This window comes from Tympanuchus pallidicinctus, unplaced genomic scaffold (genome assembly GCF_026119805.1).
Source record: "Tympanuchus pallidicinctus isolate F22 unplaced genomic scaffold, pur_lepc_1.0 scaffold2, whole genome shotgun sequence".
Lineage (NCBI taxonomy): Eukaryota > Metazoa > Chordata > Aves > Galliformes > Phasianidae > Tympanuchus > Tympanuchus pallidicinctus.
Window position 1 is genome coordinate 6,176,179 of NW_026294721.1, and position 27,395 is coordinate 6,203,573.

The following is a 27,395-nucleotide window of genomic DNA, read 5'->3' on the forward strand; positions in this document are numbered from 1 at the left end:
AGTGGCATTTGAGTAAGATAGAAAACTGGATCTGCTACTCAATTTTAATGTTAAGGAGGAAGTTTACAATCGCAGTAAATGATAAATGCTTTAATCTGTGTTATCCCTGTATGAATGCTTTTTAGATTTTGTTCATAGCAGCTATTTTTCTAATTGTTTTTCTCACTTTAGAGTTCTTTAATTAGTAATGTACTGTAAGCATCAGTTATCTGTCAGGGATTGCTTACATAATTCAAAGCCCCATCCTAGATGAGTAACAGCACCTTCAGAGATAATGAAATTTTCCTACCATGTCATCACCTATGTTAATTTTGTTCATGCATGTGTTTGTGCATGAGGGACAGCAGAACTGATCTGAAACCTTGAGTTGTTTGGAAGCTGTCCCAAAAAGCTGGTTGGAAAGGACCGCAATGCTCATCCAGTTTCAACCCCCTGCTATGTGCAGGATCACCAACCAGCAGACCAGGCTGCCCAGAGCCCCATCCAGCCTGGCCTTGGATGCCTCCAGGGATGGGGCATCCACAGCCCTTGGGCAACCTGTTCCACTTCATCACCACCCTCTGTGTGAAAAACATATGCAAGATTTTTCATTATGAGCATAGCACATAAATATTGTCCCCAAACTGCTGGATTTTCCTGATGGGTTTTGGAATGTGTCTCTGCTAATACAGATCACACGCATACGGCTTGACTGAGATTCAACCAATAGGAAACAAAAATTACTGTATTTTTTTTAGGAAAGTTGAAGTCTGTCATGCTTGTTTATGTTCTGCCTCTGTTTTTTCAATTAAACTGAAGTGAATGTGAAGTAGCTAAATTTCATCTAAATTCACACAGCTGAGGAAGCCCATGCTTGCTCTTTCTCTAAATTTTCACTGAGGGCTTTTATCTCCCCCTAATCCCACCATTTCTGTCAGGACATAATCTCTTTCTCAAATTTACATTTTAATTACAAGGCCAGCTGAACTAGCTAAAATCAATAATGTCAGCATTCAGCAGCCTAACTTCGGCTGAAACCCCAGCCTCTCTCTTTCCTTCTATCGATTTGTCTTGAGAATACGCTCTACTTTATTGCCTCAGGCAAATAGATGCCATTTGGTCAATTTAAACAAAAAGGGGGACTTGAACATTTTTATGATTTTTTCTGAAAGCTGCCAGTGGAACAATTTGAAGCCAGGTACTGTGTTTGTGTCAAATAAAATGCACAGAACAGCAGAGTTCTTAAGAGGAATTTTACTTGTAAAGCTGCACTTAATTCCATCTGCATTTTAAAAACAAAGCAACAGAAAAACCAACCCTGATATTGAGATGGCATTGTCTGCATAGTGGCTCTTCATCTCGTTAGCAAGAACTGATTTTATGAACAGATGAAAAAAATCCACGGTAGAGATGGTGTTAGCAGTGTGGCAATGTATTTACCTTTAGCTGTTTTCCTGTTAATGGTTTAAAATAAGAACTCAATGGGAAAAATAGTTTTTCTTGTAGCTCCTAAGAATTCTTGTATAGATCTTTTGAGTGTGATTTTATCTAATTGTCAACTTGTCCATTTGTCTCTCTTTTTCTGTGTTGTTGAGTGCCTGCCTCTGCTGTCCCCTGCTGAACAAAATCAGTGTATTAATGAGTGGGCAATTCTGCTTCCATACGTATGATAGGAAGAAAATTGAATAGAGCTAGGATTGTCTGAGAACTTCTGGTGTATGTGCACATATCTCTCTGAAGAGAAATAGAGATGTGGTGAGAGATGCACACCTGGTAGCTTTCATTTAAAGATTATCTGTATACAGGATACTCACGCTTTCAAAACCTTTGCTTTAAACAATCCTTTGCAGGAAGATATTCTTGTTCCTTAACAAAAAAAAAAAAAAAAAAAGACATTTTAAGTGCTAGATACAGTCTAAGCAATTTTGCTTTACAGATAAAGTCTGCCGCACATATTTTCTGAGCTAACCTTGCACATGCCAAATGTTGTGTTTGCTTGTAATGGTTTCTAACATAATGGGAAGTTTGCTTGTCTAAATCCTGACAGTTCTAGAGACAGTCTTTTGGGTTAATTCTGTCTCACTTTGATCATTTTGATACAAAGCACCCGAGAAGGGCTTTTTGCTTTTTACACGATGACAGAAGCTGAGATGCAGTCCTGTCCTTTCCCTTACCAGTTAGATAAATTCAAGCTTATTCCCTTCAGTGAAATATTAAATGTTGAGACAAAATATTTCTGTGAAGGTTCCATCAACCCTTATGAATGGCAAGTCTACAGCCTAGTAAACATGAGATCATTTCTTGTTAGCCAAATGTTCCTTTGCTTAGTTCCAACTATTCTGCTTAATTATCACTGCTGCTCCTTCTGCTAATTTTCAGGCCATTTTCCAATGTACAGATTACTTTTTTAAACAACTGTAATTCCTTTTTAAGCAGTGTTCTTTCCAGCCTTGTTGACTTTGGGAAACAAAGTAAGGTAGCAAGGTGAATGTGACACATTCGTTGCTTTCAGTAGAGAAGGTGATGTGAGGATGACTGGGTAAGGAAGGAGCACTGATATGCTCATCAGTGGCATCAGCAGCGGCGAGAAGGCTTTGTCTGTCTGCAGCTGGCAGGCCTGCAAGGCTTTCACTGAACAGTATGTGTTCTGTTGTCTTGAGGTTTGCTGAAGTCTTTGGCCTCATGGTCTCAAGTTATGAAATGTTTAGTTACTGATGATTGAGTGGCATGCAGGATGCGCTCAGTGTGTACTTTGTTACTGTAGATATTTAAGAGAAAGGAAGCATGCAGTCGGCCTTGGGTACCTTCTCTGACATTTCTTGGGATGGTCTCTGGCAAATTCCACGTGAACTTTTCCTTTTCTAGTTGTTATCTTCTGAAATATTTGATGACTAAGTAAAGCAAAGCAAGATTACTTATAGATACAGCTTCAGGGCTCACTGGAAGTGAACAGAAAGAAGAGGCAGAAGGAATGTCCCATATCAAAACTTGTTGGGTGAATGCAGGTTGCTTTCCTTAAGAAGTCTGAGGTATTTCTCTGGAAACTTTAGTCTGAAACTATGCCTACTTTTGGTTGATAATTTTTTGGGGGAGATGTTATTTCAATCTCTTTTATGAAAAAGCATTCTGGAAGGGAAAACATTGTCTGTTACATAGGTGTGAGGAACCGCATCTCTCCATTGCAGCTGCTGTTGGCTGAAAAGTTCTCGTTACTGCTGCCAGCTAATAGAGTTGCTTCAACTGGTAGCAGCATGTGCTATTCAACTGCTTGGTCTATCTAATTGCATCATTACTGTCCATGCTGACTGGCTAATCGAGCTGTATGAAGTGATTAAGTCGCCCCACCGCTGAGCTGCTGTTGCTGAGCTCTGCCTGAAGCTGCCTCGCAGTGGGTTTGTTCCTCAGGTGTCACTCATGCGTTTATTGTCCCTTCAGAGCACTCTGTGGCTGTACTGCTGTGCTTCTTAGATTGTTTATCTTGGCATGTTGTGTATTTTAGTATCTGTGAAAGAAGAAAGTTGTCTAGATAATTCTGTTTGAGGGTGTACTTCGGAATTGAAACTGAATTGTTATTTGATGTAGTGTTAGTAGCTCTTTCATTCCACTTTACCTTGATGTAACTGTGAGTATAGAAATGACATCTTAGCAAGATAGACACTTGTGACACTAGAAACCTGCATACAGAAAGCAAGATCACATTTTAGACTAACATATATTGTTAAAATCCCTTTTTCCAAGACCAAGTAATGCCATTCTTTGCTTTCACATGATGTCACACGAATTTAAAAGTTTGTTTGCTGTCATTAGCTTCTCAATATGTTTCTGTTTCAAAATCCAAAATAGTAAAACATTGTAGACAGAAATACCACTGTGTATGAGTGGGATTGATATCTAACGTGAATTGGAAAAACTGCCCCTCTACAAGTGATGGCATTATGAACTGCTTTGGCCCTGCTGTGAAGCACGGAGGGCAGGGGAAATGAACCCTCTTAACACTGATTTCTTTTTCAGGCCTTGAGCCTCAGTCACCCCCAAAAGCACCAGCAAGGAAGGCTCCTGCAGGACCAGCTCCGTTCAGCTCCTGTGCCCGGCTGAAAGGGAATGAAGATGAACTTGATCCAACTTGTGCAGCTGCAACATTGAAGCTTATCAGAGATAAACTAGAAAAGTTAACACCTCCACAGGCCAGGTTATTTTTATTCAAATTCTTAGGATCCATAGGAGCCTCTTGCTCTTACTTGTATTTATTAATAAAGCAAGCACAAAGAAGATTGCAGGAACTGAGCATACTAAAGGTTTAGGCTGCCTTGTTTCCATTTTAAAGGTATAATTATTTTGCTCAGATGTGTATTTACTGCTTAAAATTTGGGTGCTTGTTAGTGATTGCTTTGGACTATTAATGAATATTTTACTAATCACTTGGTTTAGGTTTAATTTGGTATTAGTGGCCTCAGTGTATCCTTTGGGATGGGAGGAAAAAAAGACAACACTGTAAAAGCAGTTGTAGTCCTAGATTTAAGTTAACATTAGGGTTGGTATGAAAACAGAGAACAAGTTGTGGTCACTTGTTCTCTCTTGACTTTTCATTGTTTTTCTCTAGTGAGTCTGCAACTACTGAGCCAGCAGCTTTGGAAGAGCCTGACAGTAAGAGAAGAAAACTAGAAGAGGAAAGAGCTAAAGCTCCCCTCATGCCTTTTGGGTTAGATCTTCACTACTGGGGACAGGATCAGCCAAGTGCTGGGAAGATTCTCAAGTAAATGCTCTTTCTCTTTTAAGATAGATTAAACAAATACGTAGATTTACTTGTACTCAGAGGTCACACAGTGGGGTGGCTGCTATTTCTTTTGATAATTACTTTTCTTCTTTCTCTTGTGTTGTGGGACCCATAAACAAAGTCAGAAATTCTACCTTAAAAGGATATTTGTTTTGAGAAATTGTGGTACTAATTAAATATCCTTTGATGCTTTAAAGCACATTTTTTCTGCTTTTTTCATGTTTGTGTATTATTTGCAGCATGGCAGCACTTCAGTTTAAATTGGTGCCTTATTATGCAAAGTGTTCTGCAGGTCCATAATAGGCAGTCCCTCTGCTGAAGACTTCACAGTCCAAATAAATAACAGGCAGGGTAGGAGAATGACAAGGGTGGTGTGGGGTATTTTTCCTGACTTTACAGAGTGGTAACTGGGGAAACTGATACGCTTGTTCAGTCACACAAGGAGTAAGTGGCAGTTGCAGGATTTGTATTTTGATCTCTCACTTTCCATTCTTGTTTGGGAATGCTCTGTGTTCCTTAGAGATGAAGCACTGCCGGTTTGAGAAAAACTCTAGCAATGCTAGGGGCAGTAGATTGTAGATACGCTTCAGAACTTATTTCTAGCAGTTTGTTTTTAAAGCCCATTTTTAGTACTAGTATTTTTATATGAATGTTGGGCTGCAAAGTCTTTCCTCTGTGTATAAATTCAATTTAAGTCCACCAGGAATTTCCTATCAGCTTGTACCATATTTTGCTTGAAAAGGGCAAACATCATTGACTAGCTGGCTTGAAGATCAAGCTTGTAAGTTCTCAGCAGTGCTATTTTAACTTAGTTTGTTTCCTTATTAAAGCGAATAAATTAAAAACCCTGTAATCATAATGTAGACTAGAGTAATAATGCTATACATACAAAATGTAAACGGTGCTGCAGTGCAAACCCAAGGGAAATGCCATCATCATCATTTCCGCCTTTGGAAACTGAGGAACCCAGGTCCTTCTGCCTGCCAGTGTTTCATGTAACAGTATTCATCTTCACTTTTTAACAATAGCTAGGTGAATGTTCACCCTGTGGAAATCAGCCTAATTTGCTGATTGCTAGTGCCTTTTTAAGATAATACCCTCCCAACTGCATATTTGCTGAGCAAAGGATCAAGAAGAAAGCTTTGCCTCCTGTACTTGATTATACGAAGTGCTGAATTTATTTTAAATTATTGAAAGTCGGTGAAATTTGATACATAACAGGGCTTTAACAGACACTCCAAGCTTTGGTCTCTGTGTGGTTAGGTGTAACCAGGCTATAAACTGGTTAAGATTTTCAGCAAGGCTTTAAGAAGTGGTTGACTTTGATAATGCCAAAAAGGTAGTAAGGCCTTATTTTACATTGCAAATGAGTTATTCAAGTCATAAGTGAAATGAAAAGCATATTTCACTGCCTGTCTGCCTTGTGCTGTACTGTTTTATTTTTATGCTTCTCAATAAAATAGAGGGCATACTTCTGAACCTTATGGTCTATAACTACAGATATGCCAATCTAACCAAAGATAATTTAAGTAATCCTGCACATACAATACCATTGACCCCTGGATGTAAAACGTTATTTATTGAAAAAGTAAAACAGTCATTGACCAACTCCTTCAACTTTTCTATCTTACAGAGATGCTAGAAAAAAGCCACACCAACAATAGACAACAGTGGAGTGTGTATGGGATTTCAATCTTTTAAATCTGAAGTGGCAGTCTTTCCCCTTCACTTGTTTAACATTACACTTACTTCACAACACCATGTGTGAGAAATTAACATTTTAAAATGTTGGTAGCAAGACTTGCTGTGAAGAAAGATGGCTTTCTTAATCATCTTTAGCTGGTAAATGTAACCGTGTGTTACTGTAACCCACAGTTTGAGCTGTACTTTTTTTCCCACTTCAGACTTCACTTGCAACACCTATAAAGTTAGTTTAAGAAATCTTAACAAGATTGTTATACTGTGTAGAGACTGCTATGCTAGTTAACCTATGCTAGTTAACCAACAGGTTTTGGAAAAAGCACGTGCCTTCCAGATTGATTTACCACTTCCCTGAGTTACAGATCTTACTTAAGGTGCTTACTCATAGGCTGAAGGCAAAGGAGGGCTAGGATACAGCTCACCCTAGCCTGTTTCTGATACTTGAATTAGCTCGTTTACTACTTGCTTGAAGATCTCTCTGTGCATCACACTGCTTAAGAACTGATGTTTACTCAAGGTTTTCTTAAGCTTCCCATTACTAATAAATTTTATATGAATTTGTGGAAAGAGTGCAACGTTTCCAATAGCTGGATTTTTCTTTCAGAAGTTAACAGGAAGTTAACCTGTTAGCATCACCTTATTCTTTTCTCCACTGTAACGAATGTGGAGAGGAAGTATTTTATATGGTAATAATAGTGTGTTTGAATGTCTGTGTAGGAATCAGTCTTTAAAGTCCAGTTCCAAATACTAATCAGTGCTCTATAGAGCAAAACATAATTTCATTTCCCTTCGGATTCGTGGGATATAGATTGTAGCAAGTAGTAAAAATATTAAGTAGAATTTTCTCTCGACTGGGAAGGTTGGCACACAACTGTTAACTGCTTCTTCATTATCATGTAACTGTAAGTACACTGGTAGTCCCTCCTTGTGCCTGCATGATAATTAATGCAGAGCTGGTAGTCATCTTGTTTTTAGGACTTCGTTAAAACTGAGTAAGCAAATCAATCTCATTCTTTTATTTGTTGTCTGTTGTATAATCTTGTTGCCTTTATGAATTTGAAGTATCATATCATTCAAAAGTATTAATATATTAAAAAGATGCATGTAACTTTTCTGTTCAGTTCGTATTTTGCAGATTGAAAACTTTTTGCCATGAAATATTGTGAAGATGTATCTGTATTACTATGCTTAATGCTGTTCACTAGCCCCCATTGTTACTCTTTTATCTCCTAATGAAGTGATACACATTTTGTGGCAGGTTAGAATTTTTCTGGCACCGGTGAGGTAGGTGTGATGACAGAGTTGTTGGACAGAAGGGATCTCTAAGGATTCTCCTCACTGAACTTTTTTTTTTTCCTCATGATTTGGCAAACCACAGAACACAGAATGGTTTCAGAATTACTTGTCCTTTCTTAACCGAGCTCTGATCTCATGACATAATTTGAAATGGTGAGCTAGTGCATTAAAAACATCTCCGTCTGTTACAGATTACTTGATTCAGATGAGTTTCTTCCACTTTTTGTTACTTGTCATTTGCTGAAAACTTGCTTAGGTAGAATTCGCACTAACTCTTCATCTCCACTAAGATCTTTGTTAAAGTGTTGGCTTGTGTACTTTGCTGATTTCCCATTGCAAAGGGAAATTCAGTTTTCATGTGTATGTCTGCCATCTACAAAAGGCAAAGTCACCAGCAGTAGTATGTACTGTCAGAGGTATAATCACTGCATCCTGAGGCTGACATCTAAAATGAGTCAGTTAATTGCTCTCTGAAGCTGCCTGTCAGCCTAGAGTGACTAGAATGAATTTGATTAGTACTGTTAAGAAAATTCTAAAATGTTACAGGGTCTCCAGCATTCTTGTTTCTGTTTTCCCCCATTCCCCACATCTATTGACGTGGTACTAACCATATTTGTAGTACAATAAGGAGGAGTATACTTGTCTGTATGTGTTTGTAAATACAGGTAAGATTCACGTTTTAAAATACATTCTCAATGAATTAGCTTAGTTCCTAGAGGAACACCCCGTAAGTTTCTCAGTGTTACTAACACTGTTCAGCAGAACAGCCTACTGAACCTAGAAGAATCTCTGATGCTCAGCTGATGGGTCTCAGTGTGTCACAAGATGCTCGTTTCAGTTTCTGCTTCTCTGCAGTTACAGGAGTGCAGCTGCCAGGAATAAGATCAGACAAGTTAAGATCAAGCTGTGTCCTCTCTGATCTGTCTTGTGTGTTCTACTATAGGAATATTATGTTATAAAGAGTATTAACCACAGAATTACAAAGTTGTCCACTGAAACTGCACATTGAGTGACTGCCTGTGAATGGCAAATCACCAGCTAGAGCTAAGACTGGCGAGAGAAGAGCTGGTTAAAGAGAAATCAATACTAGGCAGGTTTTGGTGATATTTTCAAAACTATCTTCATAATAGGAAACTACTACTCCTTCTTAAGACTCTAGCTTTTTTTCTAACTCTATGATAAACCTTCCCCTCCTTTTACATATAATTTTACTTCAGGATTACGCTGTATCTCTCTGCTTTCTTATACACTGAGCTTATGTTTGATCCAGGTGGCTCAGCATGCTTGGCTGGGAAAGGCACAACTTATCTACAAAGAAATAATTTCTGCATTGTTTTCCCAGATTTACTTCCGAGCATCGATTTTGGGCACCCAGTGAAGTAGAGGAAGAGGTAGAAAATAAAGAAATAACCGAAATGTTAAACACCAGATATATAACGTTTGCTGGCAAGTTTGAACCAGTGAAGCATAAATGTCGAGCACCAATGCCTGATGGAAGTCTGTGTGAAAGACAAGATCGGATTAAGGTGAGCACCAAGTAACCTGATTTCCAGGATATGTGGAAATTATATCCTATATGGAGAGGTTCTCATTAAAACATACCTATAGAAGTTTATTTTGCATTATAAATATAGCACAAGGGATCAAGTGATAGCTACGCTTAGAGAAGTTTGCTGATGATACCTGTTTTTCTTTTGTTAAGGAAGTTGTGCTTGTTCAAAGAACTCTCAAATATTTCTGGCATTCATTTGAAGTATTTATATTGTATTTATTACTCTTACATTGAAGTATTTGACAGTGAAACAGTGAAAGTTGGTTTCTGAAAAGTTCTCCTAATGTAGGGCATATTTGACAGTAGTTTTAGAAGTGTGGTTGGTTGGAGGACTAAGAAATTTTATTCACAAATTAAATGTTATGAAAGCTGTACCCTATGCAGCCTCTAATTATGAGCCCTACTAAGCAGAGAGCCTTTATTTACATACCTCATTCTAATATCCCCATTCTTGTATTATCTGACATTGCATTAAGGTACTTTAAATGGGATTGTAACAAGAAAAAGGTATAGCATAAACAGTAAACATGATGCAGCATGAGCACCCTGGTTCCAGGGGTGGTAGGATGTACTTACTCCCTCTTAAGAACGAATACTCATATCACAGAGATTATTTCTTTGATATTCTGAATGAATTCAACATATGATGTTTATGGGATCCTGATGCCTTATAACAAGGTGTAGAGTTTTACCACTTGATTCCAGTATCAGGGCATATGCTACACTGAAAAACATGTAAATATATTTTCATTCTAAAGCTGTGAAATTTTTTTCCTTTCTTTCTCAAGTGCCCTTTCCATGGAAAGATAATTCCTCGGGATGAGTGTGGGGTTCCTACCAATGCAGAGGACAGAGCCAGAGAAGAAAAGATGCGCTTTGAGAAGCAAGCAAATCAGCCAGGTTTGTGTGTCCATAGCATCTGGAAAAAATATCAAAATATTAGGTAGAGATGAAGATAAACTTCGAGAATATGCATGTGTATTTTACAAATGCTTATATAGAGAGTATAAAATGTTTACAATATCTATAATTTATTTACATTTTACATCAGATTACTTTATTTATAGTATCTACAATTGTCCAACTGTTCTGAGATTGTTGTCCAAGTGAGGTGCAATGTATGGATGAAAAGCTGATCCTTTCATTTCTGAAGACACAAGTTAAGATACGCAGAGCTGTATCATATTTCCATTTTGCTCCTGGCCACATTCTCTCATATAAATCCCCAAATTTTAATTTGCAGATAATTTGTAATGATTCGTTCTTGTCTCATAAGTATGACTGAATATACACACAAAATAAGGTTAGCTTTGCAATTTGTTCTTCATTTTCAGTGATTCTCATAATGTTCCTAACACTTCTCAGGCAGTAGTATTATAATATTTATCGTGAAGAACATTATATTAAAAACCAGATGCAGTTCTGGAAAGGACATCCTCTAATCATGCTGGTCCCCAAGAGTTTTGATTACTGCAATGTAACAATAATATTATTAGGACTGCTGTGAATATTAGCAAAGTGTTTTTGTTGTCACAATGCAAGAACTTAGTTTTATATCTTTTCGTTGGTATTTTCTTGTTTTACAAGAATTCTTGGCCTTGTTACATTGCACTCCAAATTAGTGAAGTCCTCACCTAGAACTTTATCGGCATTTTAATTAGTCTGATAGTAGGTACAATATTTGTATATTACAGTTTACTGTGCCATACTTCATTTTGTTCTTAAACAGCGGGAATAGATAACAAAACTAATGGCTTGATTCTTGTATCCTAGCAGCTGCTTCCAGATAGAATGCTCTAAAGAGAAAGCTCATCATTACCAGGATTATTTTATACCATTTTTAGCTGAGGTAATGCTCTGAACTGTTAGGTAAGGAACAAAGACAGTGAGAACGGCAGCAAGCAGTGAATAAGCAGGCAGAAAGACTTCCAAGGAGAGTAAGGGACTTTTTTTTTTTTTTTCCAGTAGTACAACTAAACTTCATTAGCAATAACAGAAGGTAGATTTTCATAGAGTCCTAGGGAGACTGCAACCAGGAAGCAACTGGAAGTTGATGGACTACAAAGGAGGATGGGAGAGAGAGATCTATCCAACAAGATAGCATATAAATGGAGGGAACAGATTTGCTTTCAAATTTATTTACTTTTTATTTACTCAGCCTTTCCCTTATGAAGAAAGGCTGAATGACTTGGACTTGTCTAGCCTGGGGAAGAAAAGGCTCCAGGGAGACCTTGTTGTGGCCTTTTAGTATTTGAAGGGAGCTTATGAGCAGGAGGGTGACAAACTTTTTACACAGTCCAACAGTGATAGGACAAAGGCAAATGGTTTTAAACTAAAAGAGGAGAAACGTAGATGTTAGGATGTTAGATGTTAGGAAGAAATTCTTTACTCAGAGGTTGTTGAGGCTGTGGCACAAGGTGCCCAGAAAGCTGAGTGCCCCATCCCTGGAGGCATTCAAGGCCGGGTTGGATGGGGCCCTGGGCAGTCTGATCTGGTGACTGGCAACCAGTCCATGACAGGGGTTGGAACTCAGTGATCTTTAAAGTCCTTCCGACCTAAGTCATTCTGTGACTGCTACTGAGCCTTTCACCAAGTCTCTGGTGTGGGTGAGGAAGTGTCCTGTTCACAGGCAGTTTCATCCTTGTCTGGGTAGAGAGAAATGCTCTAAGCTGACCTCCAACCAGCAGCACAGGAAATGGGCTGACATAGTGAAGTCAGGCCAGAGATGTAAATGTTGTGCTTGAAAAATGAAGTTCCATGCTTAGTTGTGACAAACTAAAACCAGCAACTTAAGCTAGTAGGTGTTCGTGAGGGACTATTTTCAAACTGGAAACTAATACTCTGATAGAAAAATCACTTGTGCTGAAAAATATTGATTTTTTTTTTTATTCTGTGGAATTGCCATTGCTCTAGGCTAGACATAATACTTATTTTTATTACAGTGTCAGCGCAGTGTTGTTAGAGGCTTCTCACCTCTGGCCCACAAGGATGTATATGTTAGTCCCAAAACACTGTTGACATTGCGATGTTGCATTATTGAGTGCCATTGTTAAGCTGAGATGTCACACAAAGGTCCGTCCTGTCTGTCTGGGGAGATACTGGGCAAGCTCAAGTGCTTAATTTATTGGACAAAACCTTAAAGGTTTCTAAAGCTTTTATATACCAAATGTCACTAAATGCTTTTATCCACTGCTTATTATTTCTTTTTTTTTTTTTCCTGTGCCTCAGAATTTTCATTAGCCTTTAGAAAACGCTTTTTTTTGGTTGGTTGGTTTGGGTTTCTGGTTTTGGAAGTCAGGGGGGAGGTTGCTTGGGTTTGGGTTATTTTTGCTTTTTTGTTTGGTTTGCTTTGCTTTGCTTTGCTTTTTTGCGTCATGTCTGAGCAGTGCTGCTCTGGAATATGCAAAGTAGAAATCCACCATAAGTGCTTTGGTCTTATGACTGACAGCATCATTTCCTAATGGTGGCAGCTGGAAAAATGCCAAACATTAAAGCTGAGATATTGGTTGCGTTATTAAATTCTACCAAAATCTTCCTACATCTTTTTCTTTTTGGATAGCAGTGGTTCTTTTCATCCTTGAGTGGTTGAAGAGGAAAACAATTACACAGAAATGACACAGTTTGTGTAATAATGACTGTGTTTTGACAACATTATTGTTGATATTATATATCATTTTTAAAATGAGTACAAATTTTGTAATTCTAACTAATGTCCACAAAACGGTGCTTTGGGCTCTTTGGTCCTCAAACAATGAATCAGGAGGGATTACACTGACCTGCTAATCTGTAGTGTTCATCCTCTTCCAATAGTTCGCACACAGGAGCAAATTAAGTGCCTATTTTTTGTGTCAAGCCTGCAGAGTATCTGGTTTTTCAGCCCTTAGTGACTTGTTAACAAACAGGTATCAGGACAGGCTGGTGAAGGCAGGCCGCTGGCCAGTCAGATGTGAAATAGCATCTCTTTACTAACTACAGTATTGATTCCCGCCTACCCCTGCAAACTGTGTAATTTTCTTTTCCCTGCTGCTAAACTCAGTAACAATGTATGAAGAGCTTTAGGGGCCCATCAATGCTCAAAAAGGCTGCTCTTCCCTGGCATTCTATTGATTTTTCTCAAAGGCTTTTAAATTGCTCCTTCATTTTACTCGAACGCTCATTTCATCTTTACTGGATGCCGGCATTTTTTCGTTGTGTTTAAACAATTGCTCCATTCACTGGGTTCCTAAACTGTGACGCCTTCTTATTACTGGGAGATAAACTGTTTAGACAGTTTTCCTTAATCTTGGATTAATCGTTCCTGTATCTGAATTGTACTGTTGTATTCATTCAGTTCAAAAAAAAAAAAAAAAAAAAAAGCCACTGAAGAAACCCATCTCTTCAAGTCTTATGATCTATCAAGTATACAGGTTCTATTTTCTCCCTCTGTGATTCTCCTGCCAAGTTCTACACGGCTCCATTTTCCTCATGCTTTTTTTGTTGTTGTTGTTGGATTTTAACCTCTTTGCTTTTGCATATCGTACCAATAGGTTTGATCTCACCAATCTAACGCTGGCAAATAACTTTAGCAAATAGCTCTGGGATTCCTAAGCACTGCATTCTGAAGTACCTCTGGCCTTCTCAAACTGTTAGCAGTATTTGTCATGTTTTGTACATAAGTGAAATTGTCATTTAGAGCTGTACATTTTCCCAAAGATGTTAAATGAGAGTAGAAGTTTGGTGTTACGGTTTCTGCTGACTTACTTGAATCTATATGACAAATGGCTGGTTATTAAAACAAGGAATTTTGACTTTCATGCTGTGTGGGTAACATTACTCTCAAACTAAATGCCCAACATGTTTATAAAGTGGTGCCATTTTCTTGAGTTTACATAGATATCTCCAGGTAGAAAAACTGACTGTCCTGTGGCCACATGTTTACTTACTGCTGCTTTTATCTTTCATTCTTGTACTGGTGTGCAAAACTGTGCTAATGATGAAAGATAAGTGCTTCCTCCAATTTACAGTCTAATTCATTTATGCTTATTCCCATGGTGACTACTGTGCTCAGAATTCACTTAGTGGGGTTGGATTCTGAAGCATTAAGGATTTTATAGAACTGTAAAACAAGTTTTTGAAGAAAGATGTTCACATGGGCTATTGTCAAGAAACCTGATTTAAATAACGAATCTGATGCAGCGTGGTATAGTTACAAAGAGTGACCCTTTCAGATGCAAAATTGGGCTTATGGCAACAAGGTCATATCTTATTCAAGAATTACATGTCAGATGCCAGTTACATTTTGAAGCAAATAAAATCAAATGCAGAAATGTTACAATATTGCTATTTTATAATATTTTATATAGGTAGTTACCTGTTATTCTCTAAAATTGACAAACTCCATATTTTTCATTTTTAAGCTTTTTTTTCAGAATTTATTCCTGAAAATAAGTTCCACAGCTACATTGTTGGCACTTTGTTCAGTTCCTAAATAATGATTGCTGTGTTTATGTCAGCTCTCCTGCATGGAATATTTTCCTTGGAACTGTGTTGCTGTAAAAGCTTAAGTCTTCATACAGAACAGTTTTATCTGCAGCAGGTAATAATAGATACTGATCCCAGACTGGCAGGTCTTTTTTTATCAAGGTCTGTGGTTTTGACTAACTGCTTTATCCTCCTCTCCCTTCATGTACACAACTTAAAGCACTGACTCTGCCCTTGCCTAGGGGCGACAAGAACCTTTACTTTAGGTAAGGCTGCAAATTCTGCTTAGGCTTGAATTTTCAAAGTGCCTGGTTTTTCTTATGAACAGAGTGGCGGGATCCAGAATTCATGAGAGAAGTCGAAGCAGCCACAGGAGTGGATCTTGGTTCCTCTAAAAATAATGGGAGAGGAGGAAAAAAGAAAGGGAAGAAGAAATACCCAAATCTGACAGACCTGAAGCAGCAGGCTAACACTGCTCGTTCCCGGCTTGAGAAGATAGTCTTCAATAAGTAAGATACTCATGTTTTCTAAAGCTTGCTAAATTATTGTTTCCCTTTATTTTAGTGGTATTTTTGTTTCTACACAATAAACAGCTTCCTCTGCCAGTGGAAGAGCACGAATGCCTTTTGTGCTGCTGGAGAGTAAAAACCAGGTGACAGAGGTTATTTCTTAGAGTATGATTTGCAGCTAATTTATTAAATTTTCCTATTATTTTTATCATTTTCATCTATTTTAGCCTGTAATTGTTGTAGTGTCTTCTTTTGGATGAACATTTGTTAATGGATGGATGGATGCTACTGCATGCATACAGAAAGCATTGGATGTGGAAAGAGTGACACAATTTACAAACCAGACACACTGTAGTAGCATAGATGAAGTGAGAACAAAGCTTTTTTTTTTCTTCTTGAAAGCCTGAAATGGGTTGTCCTAAGCAGAACTGTAATAAAAGTGTGTGTATGAAATCTTGGCTTTTCCCACGTGGTTGCTCTCAAGCTTTTCAGAGACCTCCACAAACTTTCCTGAACTTTGCTCCTGTGTGTCTTCTCTTGCTCTCATGTGTATTAAATTTGTAGCTCAGTCTGTGCAGTGCTTCCCAGTACAGTGCACACACAGCAATTCTTTGTCTGTATCATTCACAGAGATACTGCTAATGCATTTTCTTCTCCTTTACTGAGAACACAGTCAAGAAAAAATATTCAGATCCTTGTGGTACAGTGTTGCTCACATCATAGCACTGTCAGTCCTTCTCCCTTTCCGCTCTGCACAAGTGCAAACAGTGGAAAATACTTGGATTGAAAAGCAGCAAATACTCAGAAATGTTAAGAACCTAACATAATCATAACTTCCACATGTTGAAGGCTAGGCACTAATGCACATGATTATTTATGCACCCTCACCTTTACTTTTCAAAAATGCAACCAATAGCTATTTATTTGCAAGAAAGCTCGGCTTCCCTGAGGTGACCATTCAAGGGATAGATTGAATATTCTAACACTTTGCCCTTGACATTCACACAACTTGCTGGCTCAAGGTAAATGGAGTTTTGAAATTCACGTAGTTTGTAAGTAGCGTGATTCCACTGAAGGAAGGATATTACAGAAAAGCAGTCAAGTAGCACAGGGCTGCTACTCCAAGCGTGGCACCAAAGTGGTTTGCAGGATGTCTTCCTCTCCCAAAGCAGGTTTGTGAATGTGATGCTTAAATTCTAACAAGTCTCAATGTTGAAATTCAAGACATTGTCAGTTAACTCTGTACCTCCAGACCTACAGTAGTAAAAACATGAACCTCTGTTGCTGAAATGCTTCGAGCTACTGTTATTTAGGGACCACTAATTAATTTGGATAACTCCAGTAACTGCAGGAAACATGGGCCTTGTAGAAATGTGTTTGCTTAATTTTATGACTCTACAGATGGAACTACTTTTTTTATCATTCTGAAACAATTTACTTCTGGAAAATACCCCATGCTGTCCCCATGGACGCCCTTTGGCATTTAAACATTTTTGGCAAAGATGTGTTCATGACTTACATAGGCATTCATGAGAAAAAAAATTGAAGCAGGCTGGCTCAGATGCAAGTGGGAGTCCACAACCCTCCTACAAGCTGAATAGGTTTTAGAATATTTAGTAGCACCATAGGCCAGCTCTCCTGCACTGTTTCTTGTGTGTAGTCTTGGTTAGGTCTGTTTGCAACAAAAAACTTGTCTGAGCATGCTCTGGTCTTCATCAGAAGGGAAGCAGCTGCAATTACTTAAAGTTGTTAAAACTGAAGTAGTCAAAGCAAAGAGGAAGGTTGTTAAGTCAAAAAAGCAAAAATATTAAATCATTAGTGACTATTCCCTAAATATATTGTACGACTTGAACAGCATCCACGATATTTGTTTGAATTCAGTTTTCTCTTTTATGATGCAGTAGGTATAACAGGGCTAAATCCATGTTGATTTCAATTACAAAGTAGATCCTTTCTGTGACAGTTTCATGTTACTTGATCTTAAAGTCGAAAACCATGCTGTTGTAATAATATGAATTTGATATCAGCTTTAATGAAATAAATTTCAAAAGCTGTTTTTGGTTTACTCTGCTCTGTACTAATGATTATGAATGTGTGGTAGTGCCAGGTATAGGGAATCAAACCTGTCATGTTTTAATAGGTTTCATGCTTTGCAGCACTAAACAAGATGATAACCTTGACTCCTTATAACAACCCCAAATTACTTGAAATGTATAGGTGATAAACCAAGGCTCTCATCTGCCAATAAAGTTAAGTGAAATTGCACAGAGATCATCAAAGTGGGATCTCATTTCATTTACAGTATCACACAATCCAGGGGTGCTAATGTAAAAACTACATGACATGAAAGTGGCAAGGCCACTCGCCACTGCTAAAGGCTCACTTTTCTCCTACCAATTAGGCAATATTTGAAGAGCAAAACCATGACCACATTTTCTCTACTCTGTTAACTTTATTGGCAGAATTTTGTTAAAAGAAACCCACTTTCAAGTTTGTTTTTTTTTTTCAGAATGCTAGCTTTGATTACAGTTGCTGCTGAGAAAATCTTTAATCCTGCTATTTAGAACCACTATTGAGAGGTATCCTCTGTTTTCAGATGTTTCAAAATAGCTTTTAAAGTTAAACCATTAAAGGGAACAGTTAGTTACAACAAAAGTCAGATTGCCTCAGAGGTAACCGGGGAGCAGAGCTGTAGTAGTGTGTAGACCTGATCCTGAGAAGAGTCACATCACCTGGTGGATGCCTTTTTCTCATTCTACGAGCCACCCTGCAGCATCTGCAGAGAAAGGCAGACTGCAATAATGTGGAGGTTAACAGACTCGAAACCATCCGCTTTGAGTGAAGGAACAGGCAGACTGTATTTCTAGAGTATAAATGGAGACATCAGTCAGTGCCACATCCTTAAACTGGATGGAGTCCCTCAGACGAAGCCCTTAGCTGATGTACCTTTCTGAGCAGCAGAACACTGAGATCTTTCCAGAGGAGTGGCAGATGACTTCCTTTCCCAGAAACAGTGGCAGTGTGATGACGTACCTGCAAGTATCAGTCTCAGCTGTTTGAGCATTTCTGCTAGAAGCACCCAAAGTAACTAATAAAAATTGGCAGTCTGGAGTCCACTGAAGAATAAAATACCTTGGGCATCCCCTACTTAGCTGTGCACTGTACCTTTCAAAGGTTTTTGTAGAGACAGATACACACACAGCATTCTCTTGATTGCTACTGCTGCCTTCCCAACTAAAGCTCTGCAATGTTAATTTCTCTCTGCATATGACATTCTCTCTGCAGTTTCCTTCAAATCGTGTTGTGCTCACAGATGAAACAAAGTTGTTGCTCGGCAGTAAGGAGGCTGATGGTGTAAGAGGTTCTGACTCTTCATACAGCTGATAAAACTGATTTTTAGGAACGTTGGAAGGAAGTTGCTGAATAAGTTACAGTTAAACTTTCCCTTATGAAAACATTCTAGATTTTGCAGGTTATATTTGGTAGGTGTTTCTGAGTATTAGTTTAGTTTTTTCATCCTGTTAGGTATTTTTAGTTGTTGTTGTTGTTGTTTTTTAACCTGTAGAAAGGATAGATGCTTTTGCAAATCAAGTTTACATGTGACTATCAGAAAATAGCACTAAGAAGATAGAATAGACAGCTATTAAACTGAAAAGCTTTAGATTGGTTTACTCCTGCTAATAAAATCATTGCTGAATTAAACTATTTGTATTGCTACAGCTAATTTGGTTAACAAGACTGTGTTCAACTCCAGTGCAGCATTCACAGGCCTAATGGCAATTTATCTTCGTTCATTTTTCCCTCAACATTTATAAATAATCTGAGATTCCATAGAATCAATACAAGAGCCTTTATATATTTTTTGTTTCTCTTGCAGAGGTGCTGTCAAACGAGTGGTGAAAGCAATGAATCAGATGGACCAAAGAAAGCATGAGAAGTTTGCCAACCAGTTTAACTACGCACTGAATTAAGTTGTAGCAAAATGCAAAGAAGATGAACAAAAGTGCAACTGTACAAAGCTTTAGCACGGGCCTCCATGTTTGAAATACTGCGCTGTGTGAATTTTTACTGGGATTACTTTTTAAAGTGTTTTTAATTTCTAATTTATTTTACAATTAACAAGAATATTGGCAAAGATGTGAAAGTACATAATGGACTTAATACACTTAGTGATAAGTATTGGAAATTTACCTGAAATAGAACTTATTTTATGACTTCTGCATACTCTGAGTAAGATGTTCAGGGCCTTTTTGCCTTCCTAAGGGACCAGTATCATTTACACATTGTTTGCCAGCACAGTTGTGGTTTGCCTTGACTTTCATACCTTCAGAAAGATGCCTTAGAAACAGTTTGATTTTCACTTGAGGTGGTAACATGCAGGCTATTTTCTCAGCCTTACATTCTAGAAAGACTACTACATCAAGCAGGCCCCTAGCTCCAGCACCTCTGAAGGCTTCTTGCACGTGAACTGGAAAAAGCCAAACACATTCATGATCAGAAGACAACAATTTGATTTCAGCAGGTTTACAAGCCGTTTCAAACTCGCAGCTGTGGCATCAGTGTAGAAGCTGAAATTAAGTCAGTCTTGATCTCCTTCTTCACAGAATCACAGAATTGTAGGGGTTGGAAGGGACCTCCAGAGATCATCGAGTCCAACCCCCCTGCCAAAGCAGGTTCCCTACAGCAGGTCACACAGGTAGGCATCCAGGCAGGTCTTGAACATCTCCAGAGAAGGAGACTCCACCACCTCCCTGGGCAGCCTGTTCCAGTGCTCCGTCACCTCACTGTAAAGAAGTTCTTGCGCACATTTGTGCAGAACTTCCTATGCTGCAGTTTCCAGCCGTTTCCCCTTGTCCTGTCTCCACTCAACCCTGAAAAGAGTCTGGCCTCACCATTCTTGACTTCCCACTAACTTTCTGAAATGAGTTTGGAAAGCATGTTATGATAAGTTGTGGAGATATAGTTAAAATGTGCTGGAGTTTAAGAGGTGCCAAAAAAGCTGCATTACAAAGAGGTTTTTTTAAGAAAATTACTCAGGTGGCTTACTGAGTAAGTGAACTGCCTGACTTCAATCAGTTAAAAAAAAAAAAACCGGTTACATTAGTTTCAATCCTAGGAGTGCATGTAGGGACCTAAATACACACAAACACCTGAATGCTTTTAACACATTGGATCCAGGCGCTTGGTGTCTGTGGGGCTTATTATTGACAGTGTTTAGTTCAATCTCTCCTAACTGCTTTGCTGGCTATCATCATCGTGTCAGAAGTAGAATTAAATGAAATAAACATTGACTGATTGTGCTCCTGTGGGGTTTCAGACAGCTTTATCAGTGAAGGAAGTTGGGAGTATCAAGGAAGATAGTGTTTGAACTGAATTTCAAAACGAAAGTAGAAGTCTTCAGTAAAACACAGAACACAAGTTAGAATGGATTCTCTACAGCACCAGTGTAGTTACTCACCTGCTTGAGATACTTCCTTGTACAGCAAGAGACTCCCTAGGAATTTAAAATGAAATCCTGTGTAGGTTTTGATCACCTGAGACAAGAGCTGATTTACAGCTCTGCCATGTATCTGTTGACTTGCACAAGTACTGCTAAGAAAGCAAGCAATGATTATTTAATCTTCCAGATCTTTGCAGTTTGGAAGACTTTTTTCTCTCCAACACATATTTAGAAGAATACTTCTACACTATGACAAATAATAAACAGCATCTGTTAAAGCAAGAATTTCTTAGTTATTTACTGCGCTGGAAACCAAAGCTGTGTCTACTGGCCATCTAGCTAACAGCAAAGGCTGCAGCAGAAGGCACAGGCTAGGATGGTACTCATCACCAGATCAGCTGAATCAACTGATCAACTGGTTTTATTTATTGGCAAAGACAAAAAACAAAAAACAGCAGAGCTCACGTACTTGAATGCAATGTAGCTCAATGGACACTGATATTACAAAATAGTCCATATGAAAGTTCTTGGTCTTGGAGATATTAATATTTATGCGAATAGTTCCACTGTTGGAGACTTTTGAGCCTGCACTGACTGAAGGTCTTCATTTGTGTAGGTGTGTTTCTTCTGATCTCTGTAAAAAAAAGGGGAGAAAAGGTGACATGCAACCTTTTGACACGAAGTGTCAGCACAAGCAAGCTTCTGGGAAACAGTGGGCATACTTCAGCTCATAGAGTTTCCACTTGGAGTTTTCAGTAAAACAAAAAGCTCTCGTGACCAAGATTAGAAAAAGGAATGGTTTAAAGCTGTGAGAAAATAAGCCAAGCAAATTATACTCATCTACAATGCTTCTTAAGAGCCGTATGAGTTCTGAATTATCAGCTGAAACTTCTTTATTTTTGTTTTGAGGCAAGGATTTTGTTCTTCAGTTAGTGACAAGGATTTCTACACCCACTTGTGTATGAAGTGTTTCTTCATGTTTTGGCCTTGAAGCAGGAGAGACAGCTGGCTACTCAGAAATGCACATCAAATGCACTGCCTCCTTAACTCTACCTTTATGTTAGCCTGACCTTTGTACCATTAAGGATCTTCCCTTCATCCATAGTGTTTGAAGAAACACATGCTTCCCCTCCCATGTTAATTATTGCCTCATTTACTCAAAGGCTTTGCCAAGTTCCACTTTTAGGAGTATACATACAACAGATTTTGCCTTTGTAAACATCCTCATTAGAACTGGTCAGACATAATTCAGCGAAATTTAAGAGCTTTCTCCTTTTTCTGGGTTCATCTGTGGCTCTGATGGAGGAAAAAAAATAATAAAGACATCTATCACCAGTGATATCAGAAAGCAAGAACTTCTCCATGCTTATTCTTAGTAGAGCATGATTGCATCTGGCAAGTAAAAACTCAAAAGGAAGAAACTAGCATGCATAAATTTGGTGCTGATGAAGGTGGGAATGAAGGCGCTGACCTCTAATAGAGAGCACAGTGACAAACAGGTTTGGTATGAAGTTTGAGCAAAATAAGAGCACATCTCTCTGAAGTTACTGATACAGAATGATGGGGCCCTGCTCACCTCTTACATGATAACTTCCAGTTTTATTATCAAAACTTACTTCAGGATTTGCTGAAAAATTCTGTTAGAAAAGTGTAACCCTTAAATGCTCTTAAATTGTATATACTTAAATAAGAAAAACACAGGGTTTGGTTCTGCATTGACAATGTATCATACTGTGTAAAACAATCTGTAGGTTGGTGGCAGCTGTATGTTCAAGATGACATTAAGGAAAACAAAAGAAAACTACAAAAAAAAAGTTCAAATTAAAGCACTGTGAAAGTGGCCGATAAGGTTGTTCCTTATTATAAAGAGCTGCTAGCCAGAGACAAGAAATGCTGAATCTCAGGAACCTAGCAAACAAAAGCCTAATTTAGCATGCAGTGGAGTAGTTCAACAGCAGAGATAGCCATCTGATGGTGTTTTATACCCATGAAAATACTTCACTGTTCATGGCTCATCCAGTGCTATTAATTAATGATTGTAATCATGGAGATAGAAACGTCCTCATAGAGTACACATCAGAGAAGGTAAGAACATCTGGATGTTTTGGCAGCACTTAGGTGATGAAAATGAGTCATTAAAGCCATACCTTTTGAAATGATACTACCATGCTGAAAAATACCATGCTATTACAGGATAATCTGAATGCCAATAACATAGAAATAAACCATCTGCAAATTGTCCCAGAGGATGTCCAGGTGCCTAAGCCTAGAAACACAGCCAAAACACTGCTGAAAGTTGGACTCAAGGTCTGACCTGCTGTGGGTGTCACTGGACTTCAGATCTAGGCCAGAGTTCTGGTTTAAACCTAGCAAGACTAAGGGAAAAGAAAAAAAAAAGAAAAAAAGAAAAGATGAGCATTTAGGAAGGTTTGATCTGACGTGCATTTTCACAGCAACCAAACACATACCTTAGTATTTGTTTTTAAAGAGGCAGTGGGAATCATACACTCGAAAGCTAAAGTGCTGGAGCACACATCCAGGAGACAGTTCCCATCACTCATGCTCCCATGGGAGCTGAAACTCAACCCAATGGAGCAAAATATGCCTTGCATAGGAGACCAGCCAGAAGGAAAAAATAAAAAATTAAGCCTTCTAGACTTAACCACAGTCCCTATGCTGGGGCTGGATCCTCATCCCCATCCCTACACACCTGCCCATGAAAAATACTGCTAAGCATCTTAGATTCAGGCAAGAGTTTGCTCACAGTGATAGTGGTCACTGGCTAGAAGATCAGCCCTAAGGGCTTTGTGAGAAAGGTGTTACTGTGACAACTACTGGAAAGCAATTTCTCCGTGTTGGTTTTAAGACATTTGAAGAAAGTAATTAACAGTGTCTTGCGAGGACAAAACAACTTCATGTGTTTGGAAGCCTGAAGGGGTGTCCTTCACTATGTGCTGCCCTGAGGACAACACTTTAGAGCTAACAGTGCACAACAATATCCATATTGGAAGTTGAGAAGCATTGGATAGGATAGGTTCTAGGCATCAGGGAGAGGTAAACCAGAGGCAGAAGGCAACAAGGCAGAAAGAGCAGGGTCCTTCATGACAGTAACCAGAACCAGTCAGCACCTAGAGCTTACCTGACAGTTCATCATGATAAAAGGCAGGTCTGGAGTCAAGTCAGCTAGGGACGCAGCAGGTAAGGTACAAAGCCAAGCACAGAACAGCTCAGCTCAGCAAAAGGACTTTACCAAAGCATAGCTTCTCCACAAACTGAAGGATGGAGACTTCACAGAATCTTCTGAGTTGAAAGGGACCTTTAAAGGTCATCTAGTCCAACTCCCCCACAGTAAATAGGGACACCTACAGCAAGATCAGGTTAATCATAGAATGGTCTGGGTTGAAAAGGACTATAATGATCAAGTTTCAACCCCCTGCTGTGTGCAGGGTCACCAACCAGCAGACCAGGCTGCCCAGAGCCACATTCAGCCTGGCCTTGAATGCCTCCAGGGATGGGGCATCCACAGCCTCTGTGCAACCAGTTCCAGTGCATCACCACCCTCTGTGTGAAAAACTTCCTTCTCTCAGAGCCTGGTCCAGCCTAACCTTGAATATCTCCAAGAATGGTGCTTCCACCACCTCTCTAGGCAAACTGTTCTTTCTTACATCTCTTCCAGTTCAGCTGATTTCATGGCAGTCACACCCAAGGTCATGCAGCTGTGCCATATCAGTATTGCAAATCAACACCTGGCAGGTGGTGGGATGAGGCTGCTGATTAGAATTACTGACAAAGATGGCTAAATGGAGAAAATAGAGCCTGTTGTTACATTCAGAGCACTTGGAGCATCCTTGAATGTGACTATGGTCCTTTCTATTACAAAATCCTCTATAGATGTTGGAGGACTTAAGGAAGAGTGTAGAAAGCACCATAAGCAAAGTGCTTTGAGCAGCAGCCTTGATCAGGAACAGCCTGGACCCTCCATCCAGCAACACTGATGACTCCTTCAGCTGAAATTGATGGTAGAGATCCCCAAACACATCCCCTAGAAAATACATGTAGATGAGCCTGTCTAGCACATGAGCAAATTATGACCTACGGGAAAAGATTATTGCTGTTCTAGCTTCAGGTGCTGTTTCTGAAGGAAAAGAAGGAGATAAAGTTAGTAATTCCTCAGGTTTCTGAGTTGGTGCTTTCTCTCCTCTTCCTTCAAAACAGATCAAGTGGAGAATTAAATTGTACTCCTGTTGAACCTTTCCTGCAAGCTCAGCTGTTGCTGATGATGGTACTTCAATGCCTGATCCTAAGCTGCTGCAGCAAAAACTCCTCCCTGAGCTAGCAGACCTATAATACCAGCATTCATATGTGAAATATTTTTTTTTTTAATTTAAGCTCAGCCTTGTTCTTTCCAAGAGCAGTAGACGTGCCTTTGCTTATCTGCCTGTTACTGCCCTGAGCAAAACCCCAGCTACAAAGTGCTCATTACACTTTTACATTAACAGCAGGAGTCACTTTTGTCAAGGGGTTAAGGAAAAAGATTGTTAAAATTGTTTAAATACGGTACTAATTAGTTTAGATGTAATGAAACAGCATTAGGCATCCGGTTTCTTTGCAAGGGATTGTTGGATAACCATTTCTGCCGACGCTGCAATTTGCATAATGACAAGGTGTTGGCATTGCATCCACCATTAATTTGCTATATTTATAATGCCATTATGGATCCACTCTTATTCACACACACTATAAAAGATATATCGAAACATAATACACAATTCTGCTTGTTTGGAAATTGCTTTTGGATATCTTTGATTTTCTGTAATAGCATTTTTGTCACTTGAATGCTAACAGCACCAGGAGGAGATTTGCCACACACAGTTCTGAGCCCTGAAATTCAATATTGCTTCCAAGTGGGCATGAGCCTTTATTTTCCTGAATCCTGAAGAAGGGGAAAGTGGAAGCATGATCAGGAATGCTCAAAGCAAATGCAGTATTTCATCCAAACACTTAACTACAAGGTGCATTAAGTCCTTTAAGTTCCAAACATTCTTAAAACATTACCAAATCTTCAATAGATCTTAGCTAGGGCAGTTTGCTATTAGCACTGTACATCAACAACCAGTTGCAAAGCCATACCAGCAGCCCATCAAAATGCTCCTGTGCTTTTCTTCCCCTATGCAGTCTCTAGGGATCAACTCAGAAGAAATAAAGCTTGTCACCCTACCTATGGTAAGGTGGAAGGATGGGGAAGAGTCTCTCTGAGCTCAGTTGTGCAGGACAGGCTCTTCCACTGTGTGTTATAGAATCACAGAATGTCCTGGGTTCAAAAGGACCACAAGGATCATCCAGTTCCAACCCCCTGCTATGTGCAGGGTCACCAACCAGCAGACCAGGCTGCCCAGAGCCACATCCAGCCTGGCCTTGGATGCCTCCAGGGATGGGGCATCCACAGCCTCCTTGGGCAACCTGTTCCAGTGCATCACCACCCTCTGTGTGAAAAACTTCCTCCTAATATCTGACCTAAACCTCCCCTGCCTCAGTTTAAAACCATTCCCCCTTGTCCTATCACTATCCACTCTTGTAAAGAATCTGTGGTTGTAAAACAAACAGGAATTGGACGTTAATTGAAATACATGTAGTAAGGCTAGATTTCTTTTTCTGTACTGGGAAAGCAGTAGATTATAAAAGGGGTGAATCTTTATTGTGTCAATCGTCTTCTCACACATATTTCTGTAACTTGCAGTTCTCTGTTGCAGTGTCAGCTCTCAATGCTTCTGTATAATGTCACTGGTTTGTGACAGTGCAGAGAAGAAAATACAGAAGATAGTGATATTTTTAAAATGAAGTCTAACACTTAAGGTGGGGTGTTGGTTTCAACTAGCTAAAGATCTGTCATACACCAAGTTTAAATTAGTAAATCATATACTGGACTTGGCAGATGCTTGTCACATTGCCTGAACCTGCATGCCCAGACTTCTGGGTCCTGGACATGAGTTGGTCTGTGTCCTTGGTGTTTTCCTGTAGGTTCAGGGTGCATGCAGAGGATTTCTCCTGAATGGGCACTGTAGTCTTATCAGCTCTAGATTTCTAATGCTCGGATAAGCTCAAGCATTGCTTTGAGGCTTTTTTTGTATGATGAATCCATGTGCCTGTCATACAGTGTCAGACATGGAGAAAGGGCTCTTCCTGCCAGGGTTATTTTCACCGTGACAGCCATCATTCTGTCCCCCAAGTTGTGCAGGTAATGTGACCATGTGCAGAACAGGAAGGTCAGAAACAAACAAAAAGCTTACAGAAGTGCATCAGGTAGAGAAGAAAATAGTTTATGTAAACCCACCTTGTGAGAAAAACTTGTTAGGATTGCATTTGTTTACTTGCTTGTCTCCTTCATCTTCAGTGTCCACTCTGATCTGTGTAAAATTCCCAGAGTCTGGCAAATCTTCAAATATAATTTAAAATGTTTTATCTACTCCTAGAGTAGATAAAACAGGCTCTAGAATAGCTGTGCTTTTTTGCTTACCCTTTGAGTCACAATCTCAATAACTGTCCACACACACTGTAAAACTTAAATGAGAATTTAAGTTAAATATGTCAGTGTTAGAGCAGGACTATTTTACATATGTAATACATGAGGTAGTGGATGTTTGCCTCCTGTGCATAACCATGTATTGTTCAAGAAATAATTTAAAT

At 39.1% G+C, this 27,395-nt stretch overlaps 1 protein-coding gene and 1 long non-coding RNA gene across 2 annotated transcripts in view; both read left to right on the forward strand.

Moving 5' to 3' along the window:
• The window catches only part of UVSSA (UV stimulated scaffold protein A), a 49,300-nt gene extending 29,843 nt beyond the window's left edge, over window positions 1-19,457 (forward strand). Inside the window, exons 8-13 of the mRNA XM_052681375.1 lie at window positions 3,991-4,168; window positions 4,580-4,732; window positions 9,093-9,276; window positions 10,091-10,202; window positions 15,091-15,271; window positions 19,149-19,457. Coding sequence (XP_052537335.1) covers window positions 3,991-4,168; window positions 4,580-4,732; window positions 9,093-9,276; window positions 10,091-10,202; window positions 15,091-15,271; window positions 19,149-19,242 — 902 coding nt within the window. The 3' untranslated portion in view covers window positions 19,243-19,457. The remainder of the gene's footprint in view (window positions 1-3,990; window positions 4,169-4,579; window positions 4,733-9,092; window positions 9,277-10,090; window positions 10,203-15,090; window positions 15,272-19,148) is intronic.
• The window catches only part of LOC128079856 (uncharacterized), a 237,109-nt gene extending 210,119 nt beyond the window's left edge, over window positions 1-26,990 (forward strand). Inside the window, exon 2 of the long non-coding RNA XR_008206341.1 lies at window positions 22,230-26,990. This is a non-coding gene — a long non-coding RNA (uncharacterized LOC128079856). The remainder of the gene's footprint in view (window positions 1-22,229) is intronic.
• The last annotated feature ends 405 nt before the right edge of the window (window positions 26,991-27,395 follow it).